At 43.2% G+C, this 18,981-nt stretch overlaps 1 protein-coding gene across 1 annotated transcript in view; it reads right to left on the minus strand.

Moving 5' to 3' along the window:
• ABCB8 (ATP binding cassette subfamily B member 8) overlaps window positions 1-18,981 on the minus strand; it is a 512,951-nt gene that overhangs the window by 39,321 nt on the left and 454,649 nt on the right. Inside the window, exons 12-14 of the mRNA XM_086940923.1 lie at window positions 11,709-11,803; window positions 11,415-11,548; window positions 482-629 (exon numbers count right to left, since the gene is read on the minus strand). Coding sequence (XP_086797049.1) covers window positions 482-629; window positions 11,415-11,548; window positions 11,709-11,803 — 377 coding nt within the window. The remainder of the gene's footprint in view (window positions 1-481; window positions 630-11,414; window positions 11,549-11,708; window positions 11,804-18,981) is intronic.

Raw genomic sequence — 18,981 nt, forward strand, 5'->3', positions numbered from 1 at the left:
TCGTCTCTGTACTTTCCTAGTGCAAACCTTCTAAAGTTATAAGTGATAATCTCCCGTACGCATTATGACCTTGCCTCTCGCTTAAAGAAGCAATGATTTATGCCAATTTCTTTACATGGGTATTAAGAACTGGTCCTCCCATCCCCTTTCACTGGAATTTAGAAGCAAAAGTGCTACTGAGCAACTCTACTGCCAAAATAACAAGTTTTGTTGTTTAAATGAATTGCCATGCATTGGATGTAATATTTGTAACAATATGTCATCGCTCCACCTTCACCACTGAGAAAGTAAGCATCACAAGGAGTGGTGGAGGTTGACCAATCACTGCAACAAAGGAGACTGCGCGGGCAGGCGATGGCAAAGAGTTCTGTGACTTGGTGCAACTAACTGTAATTCACCACCACCTGTAATTCCCCTAGTTCCTATGGTCCTTACCCACAGGTTTCCAATCCCTGGGTTGCAGAGCCGGGGAGAGACTTACCAACAACTGTGTTGTAGCCATCAGGGAAGCTCCTAATGAAGTCATCAGCATTTGCTTGATGTGCTGCCTCTTGTACTTCGTCGTCAGTAGCATTTGGCTTTCCAAAACGAATGTTCTCCATTATTGTAGTACCAAACAGAACAGGCTCCTGTGGAGAAATAAAAATACTTCTTGCGGCACTTCTTCACATGTTCATAGAAATCAACAAGGCATCCCATGTCCATCAATCCCTACATCACCAAAAGGGCTGCCACAACAATTCAAAACTGATTCCTATACACCAATACTGCCTTCTGTACCACCACGCTGCAGTACTCCTATATTATTAAGTAGAGCAGCACAGAAAACCTTCACTACAACCACCCTTACAATCTTGACACAGAAACCCAACTCAACCGATGCAGACAGCTACAGTTCCCTTGTGGCATGAACAGGGGTACCATGGAAATCAAGTGGAAAAAGTAAACTAAATTGGGCAATGTCCTAGCCCTTTGAACAAGGTTATCTTGAATTGAGATATGATGTTGGTGAAAGCCACATGAATGTGTTTCAGCTAGAAATGGAGTGGCCATGAGGGACGTGGGCACAGACGCTAATCAGGGGCAGTTCCTCTTTGCGGCATCCGATATCGTCCCCCTATATTTGCAGCCCTGCCACCTATTTGTGGCCCCTACTTCCCTAGTATTAATGTAATTTTTTTTACTGGCCACGGCGTCAGCTTTTTTTCAGCCGTGGTATGTTTTTAAAGTGCCTGAGGAAGGTGGAAAGGTCTAAATAGTCTTTACATTGCACAGTTGTGCTAGTTACTCACTCTTCAAAGTTGCAGTGCGCATGTCGGGTTTGACGGTAGCCTTTTGTGCGGTCAGCCCGACACGCGCAGTAGCCGCCTCTCTCACATGCTCACTGGTGAGCGTGTGGGAAATCACAGCTGCATTCACCCAGTCTCTTAATGAGTGCTAACTTATCCTGCCTAATCCAGTCTGGACAATGCTCTCATGCTGTGTGTTGATAACATAACGCAAAGATCCGTATCTGCATTGGCATGGTTACCATGCCACTGGGGGTGATGTGAGGCAGAAACAGCACGGGCTGGGACTGAGAGTTCACAACACATGTTGCTTGGTGTTCAGAGGATTCAACCCTTTCGCCAGCCTGTTTCGAAGAAGCTTGTTGCGGGCCTCCTGTTAGATAAGCTGCTGGCACTGTGCAGCATTTCTGACCGGTCAGCCTAAATTCGGCCAGAAACCTGACAACTGGGTAAGACTCTTTGTCAGAGTAGGGCCGGGGAGGGCGGTTTGTTGAGAGGTGCTAAAACCTCTGTGTAAGAGACGTCCAATCGCACAACCTCCCGGCTGCACCACACGTGGGATGCAATGTCTCTAAAACTGGAGCCAGGGAAACCCCAAATTGAAAATATAAACAGGGACAACTTAGTGAGGTCTTTCGGAGCCAAAGTTCTGGAAACCCTTACCCCGCATATAGGAAGAACGGTTTCATGACTCAGCACTGCTAATATTTCTAAATGACTCCCAGACCAAAAGTCTGATTTACTTAAAGACAGGTTTGGATAGAGCTGTGTCTTTGCGTGCACAATGCAATTTGTGTCTCGGTTGGTTATCAAACGAAGTGCACAATTGCTATCCCTTTTGGAGAGGTCCGTCTTGCATGTCTGATGCAGCTCCACTATGGCTTTTTCTTTTTATGCACGCCTGAGCTTTCTGCTAAGTCATCCCTCACTCCAGCCCTTCAATGTCAGCAAGACAGAGAGGAGAGGGAGAGGTAGCAGAAGGTGAGGGCAAGGACTGGATGTCTCTTCCTGTGGCTCACCTGGATGGGGAGACCTTGGAGGCGGAGCTGTGTGTTTCTGTGTGTGTCTCAAACAAAAGAGGGCCTTACACACAGCTGCCAAAGGGCCCTGGGACACTGCAGACAGGTCTGGCCCTTTAGCCAAAAATATAGTGTCACCAAAGGGAAGCAACCTTTACAAAGCAGTCATTACATCGCACTACCTTTACAACGCAGTCAGTACAACGCAACATCCGTTACATCGAATGCCATTACAACGCAGCCGTTGCATCGCATGTTGTGAGAAGTTAGCCTGGCATATGATGGCCACTAGTTCTAGTGGACACCTTGTACCAGTCTAATCAACCCTTATTGATGGCTGTAAAGTCAACCTTATAGAAAGCTTTACTAGTGGTCGCATGGACCAGCAGTCAATAGGCTAAGACTTCAGAGAGCATGTGAAGCTGTTTGTTTTACCAATTCTAATCCCTTGAATACCAAATGAAAGGACACCACACAAGGTATATATCAAATATATATGTATTTATTCTAAACACAACCCCTCTGCACTCTTTATGAGGTCAGAGGTAAAAGCACAATACAAGTTACTTAATTAGCATACAATAAGTTGCACAAATACAGTTATGCCCTAGGAGCCTCACAAACCATATACTAAAATAGTGGTATAAGAGCCACGCCAGAAATAGAAAGTAGAATAAACAAACAAAGGAGCCGGACAGTGTAACTTTTCAGAAACAAATGCACACCTAGTATAATAAATTGCTAGGCTGAAAAACCATTTGTGTTTAGTCACTTATTTTTTTATGAAAGGTTATAAACCAAGTTTTTAGCATCAAAGGATACACCACCACATTCACAGAGGTTCACAAATACATTGAATAGACCATAAACAATACAATCAATCAAATAATACACATAAAGACAATTGTGATAACAATAAATATAGACAACTGTGCAAGGCCTCAGCAAGTTATGTCATTGAGGCACCAATCCTGAATTAAAAATTGAACAAGTGGACTGGCAAGATGAAAAACTAGCCTACTTGTTTCACCCACCACAAAATACACAGTGAATTTGTCACATGGTGCGAAAAATAGGAAGACACATAAACTAAACAACAGTGTAGAAATGTGTAGGTTCTATTCCTATTACGCCCTAGTGGTTTGGTATCTTGGTGGAGCTGGACGCCGACGCGTTTCGAACCCAATCAACGATTTACGGGTTCTCCTCAGGACAAGGATTGGGGGGGTCGTTGTCACTGTGAATTAAGTTAAAAAATGGTATCAATGACGAGCTAACTAACAACTCACTGAAACTCAAACATCGTGAAAAAACGTATGAGTACCTTATACTTGGAGTGTCAGGATACTCCCTGTGAATAAGATGATATAAACCTCAGTTATTATCAGTTTTGTAATAGTCCCTATCAGCCACCGGGTTAGAGTGGTGAATTTTGGCACATACCTTGAGGTGGTAAACACTGGGAAGTAGTTGGGGCGCCGGAGCACCTAAGATGTTTTTTTAATTTTGGAGCGCCTACAAGAAGCACAAACACTTCTTAGTATAGTCCCAAATGTTGAAACGCAATACAAAGATGTAAATATATAAAAAAATCCTACCTTCGTGTGTAGGCGTGTGGATTTATTTATGCGCGAACGCAGGCGGCAGCCGCCGCAGGAGTTCTACAACTGTAGAGACAGAGAATGGGCGTTTAGGAAGGATCTAGTTTAGCGCTCGCTCGGCAGAATACTAATAATTATAATGCGGGACTTACTTCAGAAACAATGGATTGAAGCTCTGCACCGGCGCCCAAGCAGTAGTGAAATGACAAGTCGAAGCTTGGGGGGGCGTGTCCAAGTGTATTTAACATGGACGGAGTCCCGATGCATATTGGGAAATGTAGTTCGAACATGTGCAATGTCCATGGCTGGATTGGAAACGGGGCTCAAGAAGGGGGTTCACGGTTGGAGACCTTTATCATTAGGATGTCAATGGTACGTATACGTTTAAAAATATATTGGCAGTGAAAAGTTTAGCGGACACATGAGCAGCAGCAAGCGGAGAAAGACAATCGCCGCGGGCAAGATATCTACAGGTTACTGAATTCGTTAAGATCATTGAGTCCAAACATGGCAGTATTAAATCTCAAAATGAGGTAAGCCTCTTTCTGGGCAAGGCGTGCATCAGGGTCCCCTCCTGCTCCTGGAGTGTTCTTGATGTTTGCTAGGATTGTCCATTTTATATCATTGGGCAAGTGTGCCTTTTGCGAAAATTGGGATACCAAGGGTGCTGTCAGGACTTTGTTGTTAATCCGGGATCTGTGCTGGATAATGCGTTGGCGCACTTTTTGAGTTGTTTTGCCTATGTAGACTTTTCCACATGGGCACGTGATGGCATAAACTGAGTATTTGGTCTTGCAGTTTGTGAAATTGTCATGTCGCCAATGTTTTTACCATCAGTAAAGAGAGTTCCCTCTGTTGTCAAATTGCACACAGAACATGTCCCACACTTGTGATGACCCTTTACCGGGCCCATGTTGAAGAGGGTCCCTTGTATTTCTCTTTTGGTGATACCTCGTGTAGATGAGATCTGCTGTCCGAAACTTCTGGTTTTTTTTAGTGCGAACAGCGGTTTACCGATATCAGGTAGGATTTCTTCCACCAGATGCCAGTTGCTCCAGATGATTTTCTGTACCGGGTTGGTGTGAGGTCCAAAGGTAGAGACACAGACCATCCGTTCCACCTTAGGTTTTTCTCGCTTTTGCAGAACCATGCCATTCCTAGATGTGGAGATAAAATCGACACCAGAAGGCCTGAAGTCCACACTCTTTCAGAAAAAAACTGACAAGAACAACGCTCTACATTATGCAAGTTTCCACCCCAAAAGCCTAAAGAATAATCTCCCCTACGGTCAATACCTTAGGGTGAGACGGAACTGCTCGAGAACAGAAGATTTCATCACCCACGGAGAAGCACTGACCAACAAATTGAAGGCACGAGGCTATCCAGCCAAACTCTTGAAACAATCCATGAAGAGGGCAAGATGGACACCTCGGGAACATCTATTGCAAAAAGAGAAATACAAGGGACCCTCTTCAACATGGGCCCGGTAAAGGGTCATCACAAGTGTGGGACATGTTCTGTGTGCAATTTGACAACAGAGGGAACTCTCTTTACTGATGGTCAAAAACATTGGCGATTAACAACAAAGTCCTGACAGCACCCTTGGTATCCCATTTTTTGCAAAAGGCACACTCGTCCAATGATCTAAAATGGACAATCCTAGCAAACATCAAGAACACTCCAGGAGCAGGAGGGGACCCTGATGCACGCCTTGCCCAGAAAGAGGCTTACCTCATTTTGAGATTTAATACTGCCATGTTTGGACTCAATGATCTTAACGAATTCAGTAACCTGTAGATATCTTGCCCGCGGCGATTGTCTGTCTCCGCTTGCTGCTGCTCATGTGTCCGCTAAACTTTTCACTGCCGATATATTTTTAAACGTATACGTACCATTGACATCCTAATGATAAAGGTCTCCAACCGTGAACCCCCTTCTTGAGCCCCGTTTCCAAACCAGCCTTGGACATTGCACATGTTCGAACTACATTTCCCAATATGCATCGGGACTCCGTCCATGTTAAATACACTTGGACACGCCCCCCCAAGCTTCGACTTGTCATTTCACTACTGCTTGGGCGCCGGTGCAGTGCTTCAATCCATCGTTTCTGAAGTAAGTCCCGCATTATAATTATTAGTTTTCTGCCGAGCGAGCGCTAAACTAGATCCTTCCTAAACGCCCATTCTCTGTCTCTACAGTTGTAGAACTCCTGCGGCCGCTGCCGCCTGCGTTCGCGCATAAATAAATCCACACGCCTACACACGAAGGTAGGATTTTTTATATATTTACATCTTTGTATTGCGTTTCAACATTTGGGACTATACTAAGAAGTGTTTGTGCTTCTTGTAGGCGCTCCAAAATTTAAAAACCATCTTAGGTGCTCCGGCGCCCCAACTACTTCCCAGTGTTTACCACCTCAAGGTATGTGCCAAAATTCACCACTCTAACCCGGTGGCTAATAGGGACTATTACAAAACTGATAATAACTGAGGTTTATATCATCTTATTCACAGGGAGTATCCTGACACTCCAAGTATAAGGTACTCATACGTTTTTTCACGATGTTTGAGTTTCAGTGAGTTGTTAGTTAGCTCGTCATTGATACCATTTTTTAACTTAATTCACAGTGACAACGACCCCCCAATCCTTGTCCTGAGGAGAACCCGTAAATCGTTGATTGGGTTCGAAACGCGTTGGCGTCCAGCTCCACCAAGATACCAAACCACTAGGGCGTAATAGGAATAGAACCTACACATTTCTACACTGTTGTTTAGTTTATGTGTCTTCCTATTTTTCGCACCATGTGACAAATTCACTGTGTATTTTGTGGTGGGTGAAACAAGTAGGCTAGTTTTTCATCTTGCCAGCCCACTTGTTCAATTTTTAATTCAGGATTGGTGCCTCAATGACATAACTTGCTGAGGCCTTCCACAGTTGTCTATATTTATTGTTATCACAATTGTCTATATGTGTATTATTTGATTGATTGTATTGTTTATGGTCTATTCAATGTATTTGTGAACCTCTGTGAATGTGGTGGTGTATCCTTTGATGCTAAAAACTTGGTTTATAACCTTTCATAAAAAAATAAGTGACTAAACACAAATGGTTTTTCAGCCTAGCAATTTATTATACTAGGTGTGTATTTGTTTCTGAAAAGTTACACTGTCCGGCTCCTTTGTTTGTTTATTCTATAAGAGTGGTCCAGGCCGGCCAGGGACAGGACCCAAGCCTTCCCCCTTTTCCCTAGAAATAGAAAGTAGGCCTGGGGCCTAGGGAATCGCTGGGGCTACACTACACAACCAAAGGTTAGGAAGTAGGAGGCCCAAGGGAGATGCGTGCAGTGTCTAAACACAGCCGCGAGTTACCATTGACTTTCTATGGGAAACGTAAAAGTTACAAAGTTAATGTTTAACCCCTTGCATGTTGATGACGAACCCCAGCCGTCATGCACTACAGTGCTCGTGTGCTGATGACGGCTGGGGTTCGTCATGGCCCGCCCCTGTTCATTTGTTTACAGCACAGGGGCGGAAACGGGCCAGCAGTGAAGGGGTTAAGGGCACTTCCGGCTGGACTACGACAACACCCCTTTAAACCAAGACACTTCGAGAGTCAAGACCCACGGCAGCACCGGAGTACTCATGTTACCTCACTCAGGGAAGCTGGGTGCCTATGTGCCTTTTGGTGTCGGGTTTCGTCGATGTTTTTTCTGAAGATCTGCAAAGAAGTGCTGCAGGCGACCAGAGGAAAAGTGTCCGGTTGGATCCAAAGGTGGAACGAAGATCTGAAGAACCTGAAAGCAGAAGGGACAGAGTCTGGGTCACTAGCCAGTGACTAGGAAGGTAACAGGAAGGAACCAGGCGATGTCGCGATGATCTCCGGTGAAGAGGTGAAGCTGGTCTCTGCAGCCACGAGGTCCAGGAGGCGTCGACGACGACCAGGAGCTGGATTCGAGCTGTCCCACAAAGGATCTAGTTGACTGCGGTGTCGCTATCCAGATTAGACCCAGCAAGCCTTGGCAAACGCAATCCACGCAGATGAAGATTGGCTTTGGTGCAGACCAGCAAGGTCTGTGGCGCTTCTCCTTTGCAGGGAAGCTGGAGCAAGCCTGGAGCAACCTGGAAAGCAGTTCAAGTTTAAAAGAAAGTCTTCAGGGGGCTCACTAGCCAACGGACTAGGAACCGGGAAGACGCTTCAAGCTGAAATGCAAGAGCAGGCCCACGCGGCACTCGTGGAGGGCTGAGCTTCAGTGCAAACGGTGCTCGGGTCTGGGGCTTCTCGTACTCCAATGCACAACTGCAAGTTACCTCAGGAGTCGATGCAGTTAGCAAAATGCAAGATGTCCAGGAGTTCCGGTCCCACGTCTCTTGTGTCCGCTACGGGTCTCAGCTTTGCTAGAGTTGTCGAGCAGGGTCAGAGATGTCTGGAAGTCCGTGTCCTGTGTCGCAGAGTCTTCAAGTTCCGGCGGGAGCCTCGACAATGCAGACCGGCAAGTACTGGTGGTGCCTGTTTGCATAGGGTGGTCACTCCTTGACCACAAGGAAGATGTCTTCTGTTTTCCAGTCGAAATGGAATGTCGAAGGTTCAAGAGTTCTGTATCAAAGTTTCGTTCCAGGATAATCTAAAGTCCTAGGGACACAGCTCTTATACTTATACCAAGTTAAGGGGTTGGATTACCTGCTAGGTCCCTCCTATGGGTGGACCTGAGAAGGGGGTGATTACACCCCTTTCCCTTTGTCCAGTTTCGCGCCAGAGCGAGGATGGAGTGCCCCAGCAACTGGTTTGAACCGGGCTATGAATGGAGAACCTTGTGTGCCCCAGGCAGTCTCTGAAAAAGCATCTGCTGATGCAGCCCTCCCTGCCCCAATACACAAAACCCTGTCTGGGGAGGAAACCTATTGTCCAGGCCTCCCCTGATGGAGTTTCATCCAGCAGCAAGAGGTCAGACTCGTGTCTGTGGCAGCAGCATCCATTTTGTGATGCTAAGGCTCTGTTTAACTTTAACCGGGTAAACCAGTAACTACATGTCTTCTCCCTCTAGAAGGGTGGAATGCTACCCCCGCCGCCGGGACTGGCGGGGGGGGGGTAGTATTTCAAGGTGTTTGACACCTTACACGACATGTTTCGATAAAGCCAAACCAAAGTTAGCATTAACCGCAAGGATTATAATGCACTTAAGAGTATATGGTATGGCTATATCATAGAACAGCTATAAGGAGATGGTTCCGGAAGCTGCAGAGGGGCTCATCTCATGCTAGGACAACCTCTCACATACAACCAAGCACTCTGCCTCCAGTATTGATAAGGCCTGCCACAGGAGTGACTTATAGGTGCATATTTCTATATATAAGGTAGATATAGGTATACTACTGATTACACCACCTTACCCAGGCTGGGGGAACAGCCTGGGGTGTCAGTTTGGAGGGCCAGCCAGGGGTTGCATAATACATGCTGCAGCCCCTGGTAGGCCTTGGATGCACCTATGCCCTGGGTACCTATGGTACACTATACAGGGGCTCACAGAGGTGACCCAATACCCAATCTGGTATGTACCTAAAGTACATGGTATCAATTTAGAGAGAGAACAGCTAGGCTGTGGTCCTGATTAGCAGGGCCGCACCCAGTCTAAAGTCGAAAAACCAGAGTATCACAGCAAAAAGTGGGGGTAACCATAGGAAGCAGACCCTACTCTCCTACACATGTCATTACAACGCATGGCACTACAAGGCGTGGCATTACAATATATGGTAAGTAATGGGGAATAGTAACTTTTACCCCTTCCCTATCCAACACTTACCCTACTGTTGAACTCACTGGAGTGGGAACAGTAATTTTTACCCCTACACTATCCAACACTTACCCTACAGCTGCCCTAAAAGTAATATGCGGTGTAATGGTATGCGTTGTAATGGAATGCATTGTAAATGTAGTTTCGGAAAATGCGTTATGATGGCATGCAATGTAAAATCATTCGTTGTAATGGATACTGGGATGTAAAAAGTGCATTGTAGAGGCATGGATTGTAGATGTTTGCATTGTATCGTCATACATCCGTCACCATACGCACCCCTACCCTGCCAGCCTCCATCCGTGCTGCTTCCAGCGAGGGATTGTATGCAGACACCCTAAATAAGTGTTTATGAACTGGAGAACCATGCAGGAGGCTCTATGAAGGGGCAGAGGGAAGGGATATCCTGCAAGAGGTAGTGTGAGAGAACTTTGTGAGAGGCATGTTGTACTGGCTCTGCACCGGGCCATGTTGCTGAGGCACTGTACCATGCTTTTTGTTCATGCCAATCAGTATAAACCCATTACACTGGGTATTAATGTTCAGGGCACCGTGCAGGGCTGGATTATATGAAGTAGCACAGTAGAAGTTCGATCTCAAAGGTGTAATTGACAGAGCTGTTGTGCACAGAGCTATTATGCATGGGTATGGTGCATGGGTATAATGAAGGAGTAATGTACATAAAACTTTCTGTGGGCAATGGACAGCAACTTCGCCCAGAAGTTTTGTGCATTGGTCATAGTGAAGGGGCGCGGAGCAGTAAACAGATTGCAGCAGCAATGTGTTGGCTTCTTGTGAGCATAAGGCAGAAGCATCATGCAGGGGTATTTCCATAGCTTTTCGATTCGCAAAATGAGGGGTTGCAATATGTGCATTGAAAACGGAAGTATTTACAAGAAAGGTTTTCGACTTCGACTTCTACCTCTATGCATTCCACAAATGTAACAAGTAGGTTATAGCCCATTTCCATCTGGGGCCAGTGTTTATGGCCTGACAAATGGCTCTGGGAAAACAGCCTCTTCAGGCCCTCCCAAATGCAAGCAATCCATTGAAGTAATTAGGGAAGGCATGAACACAGGGTCTGGAAACCAGCACAACAGAGCAGATTGGCAATGGAAAGAAGTATGTATGGCTTCAGGTGGTAGTCTGTGTAGTGTAACATTTCCGAAAGGAAAATCTCAGGAGGCCCCAGCCTTGCCTTTGATGCTAGCCTTGTAACCAGACCAAGGAGTTTGGAATTGCCATCTGTTCTGTATACTATAAATTATACATTACCAATATAAGATGCAGAACTGAAGTGGCTTTTTAGTTGCAAGAAGTGATAGAATATCATCGAAATAAATGTTATTTTTGCTGGACAGGAAAGAATGGTAGTGAATGAGTTGCATGTCATTATGTGTTAGTTAGTACTTACTGCAATAAGTCTAAAGGTTTAGGCTTTACATATTGCAGTGACAGGTTTATTTTGAGGTTTTCTATAGCGCTTTATTAACCTACTTGCTTTCTCAAATTTGCTTGAAATACCACCATTTGCCCCCACTTAAAAAAAAAAAATGTTCTTGGTGGGGTGGGAGAGAAACCCCCGAACCCACTTTATGACAGACGCTTGCCCCCCACTATCCACTCATCCCGAACTCTTCCGCTCCACCACTTTCAAACGTCACCAGCCGCACTCTGAAAGCCTCTAAGTTTGGGGAAGAGTCTTCCAATAATTCACCTGGTTGATAAATCCAATCACCCGTCCTCGCAGCCAGGCGGGGTCCAGATTTCGTATGTCATTTCCATCCACAGTCACCACGCCACGGTTCGGATCATAGAACCTTTCCAGCAGAGCTGCCACTGTGGACTTTCCTAAATAACATAAATGCAAGAACAAATGCATTGGCTATAAAACTACATAGGCAGTGCAGATTCACAATAGACTTCCTTTTAGAAGAAAACTAGACTGTAGCTGATCTTTTGACAGAGTTTTGAACTGTTTTCAGGAACAGATCTCTACAGAGGTCTTTACCTCCTCCAGATTGTCCCACAATCGCCACCGTCTTCCGTGAGGGGATGGTGAGACTAAAGTCCTTCAGAACATCCTGGCCTGGCCTGGTGGGGTAGCTGAAATGCACAAAAGTGAAACAATGCAGATGAAAACGATACTCAGGCAGCACGACCAAGTTCTCATAAAATGGATACATAAAATAAGATAGGAATGAAAGCGCATGTAGAGGTCAAAAGCAGTGGTACTGATATTGGGCCATGAGCAGACCGCATGCAGAAAGCAGTTTGGAGGCCTACATGGCGGGCGGAAAAAATAATTTAGAAATAATGATAACTCTAGTTCTTGGTCCCATCAAGGGCGACTTCAGCCACTGGTGTTGGATCAACGTCAAATGCATGAGTTGCCAACTCCAAATACAGGCCATACTCTACAGAGCAGTCCATATGCTAGGTTACTGCAGTTGCCCTCAGTTTCTATGTACTCAAGGGCTCCTATGTCTAACTAAGCAGAGACCAAGGCTCCTCTTATTCCATCCACAAACCATTACCATGTATTCCTCTCTCCACCACCCAGGGGCCCTCTGTCAACTGTACACAGATTGCACCCCTTTTTGTCAATTACAGATCAGAATGCCTCAACTTGTTATTTAGCGTTTGGACAATATATACACATAATCCAGAGACCCGAAACAATTTAAACATCAAGAGCCCTTATAACCACCATCTAGAGACAGAAGCCTCTCTTTCTCCCTCCTGGAAGCCTGTGGATAGTGGTCAGGCAACCATAAACACAGGAATCCTCATCCACAGGCTGGTTTCTTCTTTACACACTCCCAACAAATGGGGCCCTCGATCTGCAATCAATGTTCTGAGGACCACTTCTGGACATCCTCAGACCGGGCCATTCGGTCATTTCAGAGGCTATAGACCATTTATTAGTAAACAGGAAATATCGGTTAACCAACCAACCAGAGACTTTCAAACAATACTACTGCTCACATTTAAGTTTAAAGCAAACATATGAAGGGTAAGCACATTCAATAGATTGATTGTGTCAGACGAACGTCCTAATATTATCTATCCCCAGAACCTCATAACAGCCTTAAAAACAACAGCAACACATAATTTAAAGCATCCCTGATCAAACACCTTCTACCACAGTTCCCACTGCTGGTGCAGTTTACAGCACCGTGGTACTTTTGAATGCAGCCTCAAACTTGGTCAAACCCATCTTAGGTGATGCGCAGGAAAGAAAATATCTCACTTTGTGGCAAAGTTTATGTTCAGCATGTGTGCTATTCCAAATTTTAAGTCTGGATGGCAAACTCCTTACGGTTAATGTTAGACCTGTCAGCCTTTGGGTGGGCTTCCTCCAAACTGTTTGCCTTTCTCCTCTATTTTTCCTGATCTCGTTTTTGCTGACATTAGGACTCTGCACACTTTACCCCTGCCCATCAATGCTAAAGCACTTGTGCTCTCTCTCCTCTAAACATGACAATATTGGCTTATCCCCAAATGGCATATTTAATTCACTTATAAGTCCCTACTTATGGGGTACTACATGTGCCCAAGACCCATAAATTAAATGCTCCTAGAGGGTCGGCAGCACTGGTTATGCCACCCATTTAAGTAGTACTGTAAACATGCCTCAGGCTTGCCATTGCAGTCTGTTTGTGTAGTTGTAAACTGCCATATCGACCAGGCAACATAAACCTTTTGCTAGGCCCAAACCTTCCTTTTTAAGACATATAAGCCATCCCTGCGGTAGGTCCTGGACAGCTCAGAGGGGAGGGGGCCACATATGTAAAAACAGGACATGTACTTTTAAATTTTACATGTCCTTATAGTGAAAAAAAACTCTTAAATTCGTTGTTCACTATTGCAAGGCCTATCTCTCACATAGGATAACATTGGAGTTGCATTATTACATTTTTAAAGTGTAATTTCCAAATGAGATGTTGCGTGTCCCTGAAATCACCATTTAAAATCCTTCCTTATGGTGAACTTGGATTTTAAATTGAAACTCTGAAAGTGTCACTTTTAGAAAGATGGTAATTTCTTGCCTTAGCCATTTAGTGCCTGTAGCCTGTCTCTGGTCACATGACGGTGTGGCTGTCAGTCGGGCGTTGTGCATTCCTTTTAGACAGTCACACACAATAGGGAGCTTAGGTGTACCTGGATAGGCCATCACTGGCAGAATGCACAATCACAGGCAGGATGGAAAGGGAGGAGCTAGGCACAGCCCCACTTACACCTGAATAGGCTGTGTCCTGTCACCACACAAAGGGCTGCATACACCAACTTCAAAGGCACAACTTGGTATAAATACTGGACCTCAAACACCACCACTTCAGTTCAATTCTGGACCTGTGGATACTCTGCCAAGAAGAAGGAATGCTGTGGTGCTGAAGGACTACCACTCTGCTGGACTGCACTCTACTGGACTCCAGCTTTACTGCGCTGACCTGCTGTCTGCTACCCTATTGCCTGGGTGTGAAGAACTAGACATGCATCTCTTGAACCCAGAACGACTCCAAGGGCTAGTTAGCCGGCCTCCTAATTCAATTAAATTCATTTTATTTTGATTTGGAATTCCAAGGAATTCCACATAAAATACAAGGAAAACATCATTTCATACACATCATAATATTTAAAACACAAAAATACAACTTCAATTTTCTTCGATTACACCCGAGAGTACTTAGACACTTTTCATAATAGACTCTACACTACGGGGAACAGCAGAGAGCAATTTCTAAAACATAAAAACTTATAACTTCAGAAATCCTAAATTGAATCCTCCCAGAGATGGAAATCTCTTTTCTTCCTTAAATTCATCGCTGTAATGGGCAAAAATATTCTAATAGAGAACACTTGCGGCCAATAACTATCATTCTCGAATGGATAAAACTTTTTGGCTATCACTCTGGATTTATAAATTAATCTACGTTTGGGTGGCACATAGTTAAGAAAAGGTACAAATATCATCCAATATACACATAACAGTTTACATAAATTGTTAAAAACTTTTTCTTTCCAGAGATGAACATGAAACAGTAATAGCAGCAAATTTTTTTATAAAATGCATATTAAAGTGCTAGTGCTTTACATAAAGTGCCAGTGCATTGAATACCCTATTCTTAGAAATTTCTCGCAAATGGCTATCTAAAAGCCATGTTTCAAGGAGATACGCATGGTAAATTAACTATCTTACAGAGATGCCAGTACACAATAAAAGTAGTACATAGATTATCATATTTAGTAATTTAGTAACTGATTACAATGTTTGAAATGCATAAAAAAGAACTAATACATGGAATCACATCGCACAGTACTATAAATACCTACGGGTCACCCTCGCCCACTAATTTTCAATAAACATTCAAAAATTCTTTAAAAAAACGAAATTGTTTAAAACAGATCAGTTCAGATGGGGGGGGGCAGAAGGAAGTTGCGGGCCTTCTCTGCTGCATGCACACCTCTAACCAGCTACAAACTATTGATACGCTCTTCTAAATACCCAGTTAGTACCTATGCAGTGTAGGAATCCTCCTGTCTGTCCCATGCATTTCTCCAATCACCCATCCAGCACTATCTACTTATCCTATGACTCCACCAATACCTAAGCACTTATAAATTCACTATACACTCGGTTTGTAATACTGTAATTATTCTAGTTACTAGTCATGAACTTATGGAATGGCCTAGCTACTAACACAAGTACAGCTATAATATTGTGTGCACTATCCAAGCAGACCTCTAACTAGCTACATACTATTGATACACTCTTCTAAATACCCAGTTAGTACCCATGCAGTCTAGGAATCAACCAGTCTGTCCCATGCACTTCTTTAATCACGTATCTACCACTATCTACTTATCCTATCACTCCACCAATACGTAAGCACTTATAAATTAAGTGTTCACTCTGTTTGCAGCACTGTCATTATTCCAGTTACTTGTGGTATTCTTATAAAATGACCTAGGCACCAAACAAGTACTTATAAAATATTCTGTGCATAATCCCTACAAATCTCTAAGCAGATACATACTATTGGTCCACTCCATTAAATATTGAAGTAGTATCAATGCAGCGTAGAATACCTCCTGTCAGTCTCATGCAATTCTTCAATCACCCATAAAGCACTATGTTCTTATTGTATCAATCTGCCAATACCTAAGCACTTATGGGGCAGATTTACAAGCACCGTGCGCCACCAGTACGTCACTTTTTGTAACGTAGTGATGGCGCCAGGCACTCCTTCATATTTACAAGGAGAGGAAAAGCCACACTGCATGGTTTTTCCTCTCCTTGTAAATACGAGCCTTTCATACACAGAATTTTGCGTTGAAAGGAAGTTCCATAGGTGTGGCTGTGGGTGTTCCCACGCAACACCCATAGAACAAGACACATCTCCAGATTTATGAGAAATCGTAAATCTGGAGATGTGTGTGAATGCTGCGCCATCCTAGAGTTGGTGTATCAAGGCGCAACGAGGAGAATTGTTTTCATTTCTCCTCATTTTTCCTCTTTCAATGCATGCTGCATTCCACAGCATACATTGAAAGAGGAAAATGCCTTTACTGATTGTTATTGTGCAGGAAAGTGTCCCTTTCTACACAAAAACAATCTCCGCACGACACAGACATCCTTTCACCATGGTGCAAGGGTGCCTGTGTCACCACATAGCTGCAGTTTGTGCAGCAGTGCAGAGGGAAGCTTAGAGTTGCAATATATTCATTTACATATGTCACATCCCTGTGCTTCGGAAGTGCCACAATGCAGTGCAGCTAAAGAGCTTGCAGTGTCACGCTGCAGTACTTCCTCATAAATCTTCACCTAAAAAATTCACCATACACTGCTAATGCATTCTTTCAGTCAATCATGCTGTATACATATATTCGACCAAACTTTCTCACATTACCTTGCAATTATAGTTCTTTCTTTAACCAGATAAGGTAGTTCTGATAAGAACTTTTTTTTTCTTTTGAATTTTTTTGGGTGTGTTTTCAAAAAATGAACAAAAAAAACCGAATAAAACAGGAAACTTTTGTAATTACTTATTAAAAAAAAATAATAATTAACAACGATGATTGCATTGCGCAGCACAAACTGCATCCACGACTGCTCACCGAAGCATATGTTTCTTACACTTCACGCAGTGTTGCTCGAGAAAGGCGAATTCTGGCCTAATATCCATTGTAGGTGTTCCTGAGGACGCTCCAGACGTACTTGCCACAGCAGGTGACGGGTTGAATGCAGCTCGCCTTATTTCCTCCCAAACAAGATTGAGAGGATGTGTGGTCCGGAGATGCTTGTCCATAGATGCAGTGACACAAGAGTATTTTTTTCACTGCCTCTTGACAGGACTCGGTCACAAATTTTGCATGTCGCCTTTCTCGCATTTACTTTCTTCTCTCCAGGTGGAAAAGTGAAGTATTTCCACACAACAGATTCCTGCCTCTGTGGACGTGGTGCCTCCTGCAAGAATTCTTCTTTAGAAGATACTTCCTCCTGCTGCTGTCCAGACGCCATTTTGTTTGATATTTTTTTTAAAACACCAAAAAACAAGCAAACAGGATTCTTGTAGGAAAAGAGATGTCGCTCTAAACATGTGTGGGGTCCTTCAATAGTTACAGTGGGAAATGTTATGAACCAATTAAATCTTATTTTTTGAGGTCACAAGGGACCCGCGCACTCTGCGCTCACGATGCACGCACCCGACTTTGCGAAAATATATTTAAAAATAATATACGATTATAAGTACAAATATATTCTTTTTATGAATATATTAGATAATCTCTTGCCCTAATATGTATATTAAAGACACATACATATCATTTTAGAACATAAAAATGTTTTGCGTGAGACGCGCACCCAGCGCGTCCCAGCACGTACAGGACGTTCCGTGGGACCCGCCACTGCGCAAGCGTCTCGTACCGTAATGCGCATGTGTCGCAAATGTGCGGGAGCAGGAGACACGGACTGGTTGCATACCAATCGCACACATCATGTAATATTAAATGTATATGATGTAACTGAAAAACACGCAGCTGTCGCACACCGTACGCGGATCCTTCAACTTTTCTAAGAATCCACGCACCCAACGTGATGTGTAAGCTTTGAGTGCGAGACTCCGAAAAGAATTTGGAAAAAAAAAATGTTTTCAAAGAAAATAGTATAAATAGATTAAAATAAAAAATGAAAACAAAAAAATTAATCATATTTCAGTTTGAATTTTTTTTAAATTATTTTTTTGCAATTTTCAGAAAAATATTGAATGTTATTTAATGAATAAAATATTTATAAATAAACAGTTAAAAAAACTAGAAAATCAGTAAAAAAAAATAGGTATAACTACTATCACACTTAAAAATTAGCATTTAAAAAACCTTTGAAATTCATTGAAAAAACCATAGCTTTCAGAGACGTTATAGTTAGAAATTAACATTTAAAAAACCTTAGAAATTCACTGAAAAAAACATAGGTTTCAGGGGGGTTATAGTTAGCTGGCCATTTCACTCGTACAAAACCATAGACATTCCTCCGTTATAGTCAGCTCTGCTAACTATAACTCGCGCACCCGCAATGCACTGCTGATGATGTCACACATTGCATCGTTCGTAGAACTAACTATAACGGAGGAATTCCTATGGTTTTGTACGAGTGAAATGGCCAGCTAACTATAACACCCCTGAAACCTATGTTTTTTTCTGTGAATTTCTAAGGTTTTGAAATGCTAATTTCTAACTATAACATCTCTGAAACCTATGGTTTTTTTCAGTACATATATATACACATAAATACAAATATATATATATATATATATATATATATATATATATATATATATATACAAACCCATATATATACACAAACACACACATAAATATATATACATATATATAAATAGATATATGTATAGATATAGATATATTACCTACTGGCGGTCGCCAGTAGGTATATATAGTTAGCACCTAGTTACCATAGGAAATTCCGAACATTCTATTGGGAATAACTTTGGCCCCGATTGAGGGATCTGCCTGTAATTTTCCTTAAATTTGCCTCGCTGCGCTCCGCTCCTTCCCTGAAAGTTTCGGGGGGATTCATTAAGCGGGGGCCAAAAAAAAAACGTGTTTTCCCCATGTTAATTTCCATAGGGACATTCTGACAAGGCTACAGCTCGAACGGCTGAACGGAATTACACCAGATTTGGCAAAATGGTAGGAACTGGTATGCAGTAGTGCCTTTTGTATGTTTGGTGTAAATCCCTCCAATAGTTTTTGAAAAAATT

Source organism: Lissotriton vulgaris, chromosome 10 (genome assembly GCF_964263255.1).
Source record: "Lissotriton vulgaris chromosome 10, aLisVul1.2, whole genome shotgun sequence".
Taxonomy (NCBI): Eukaryota; Metazoa; Chordata; class Amphibia; order Caudata; family Salamandridae; genus Lissotriton; species Lissotriton vulgaris.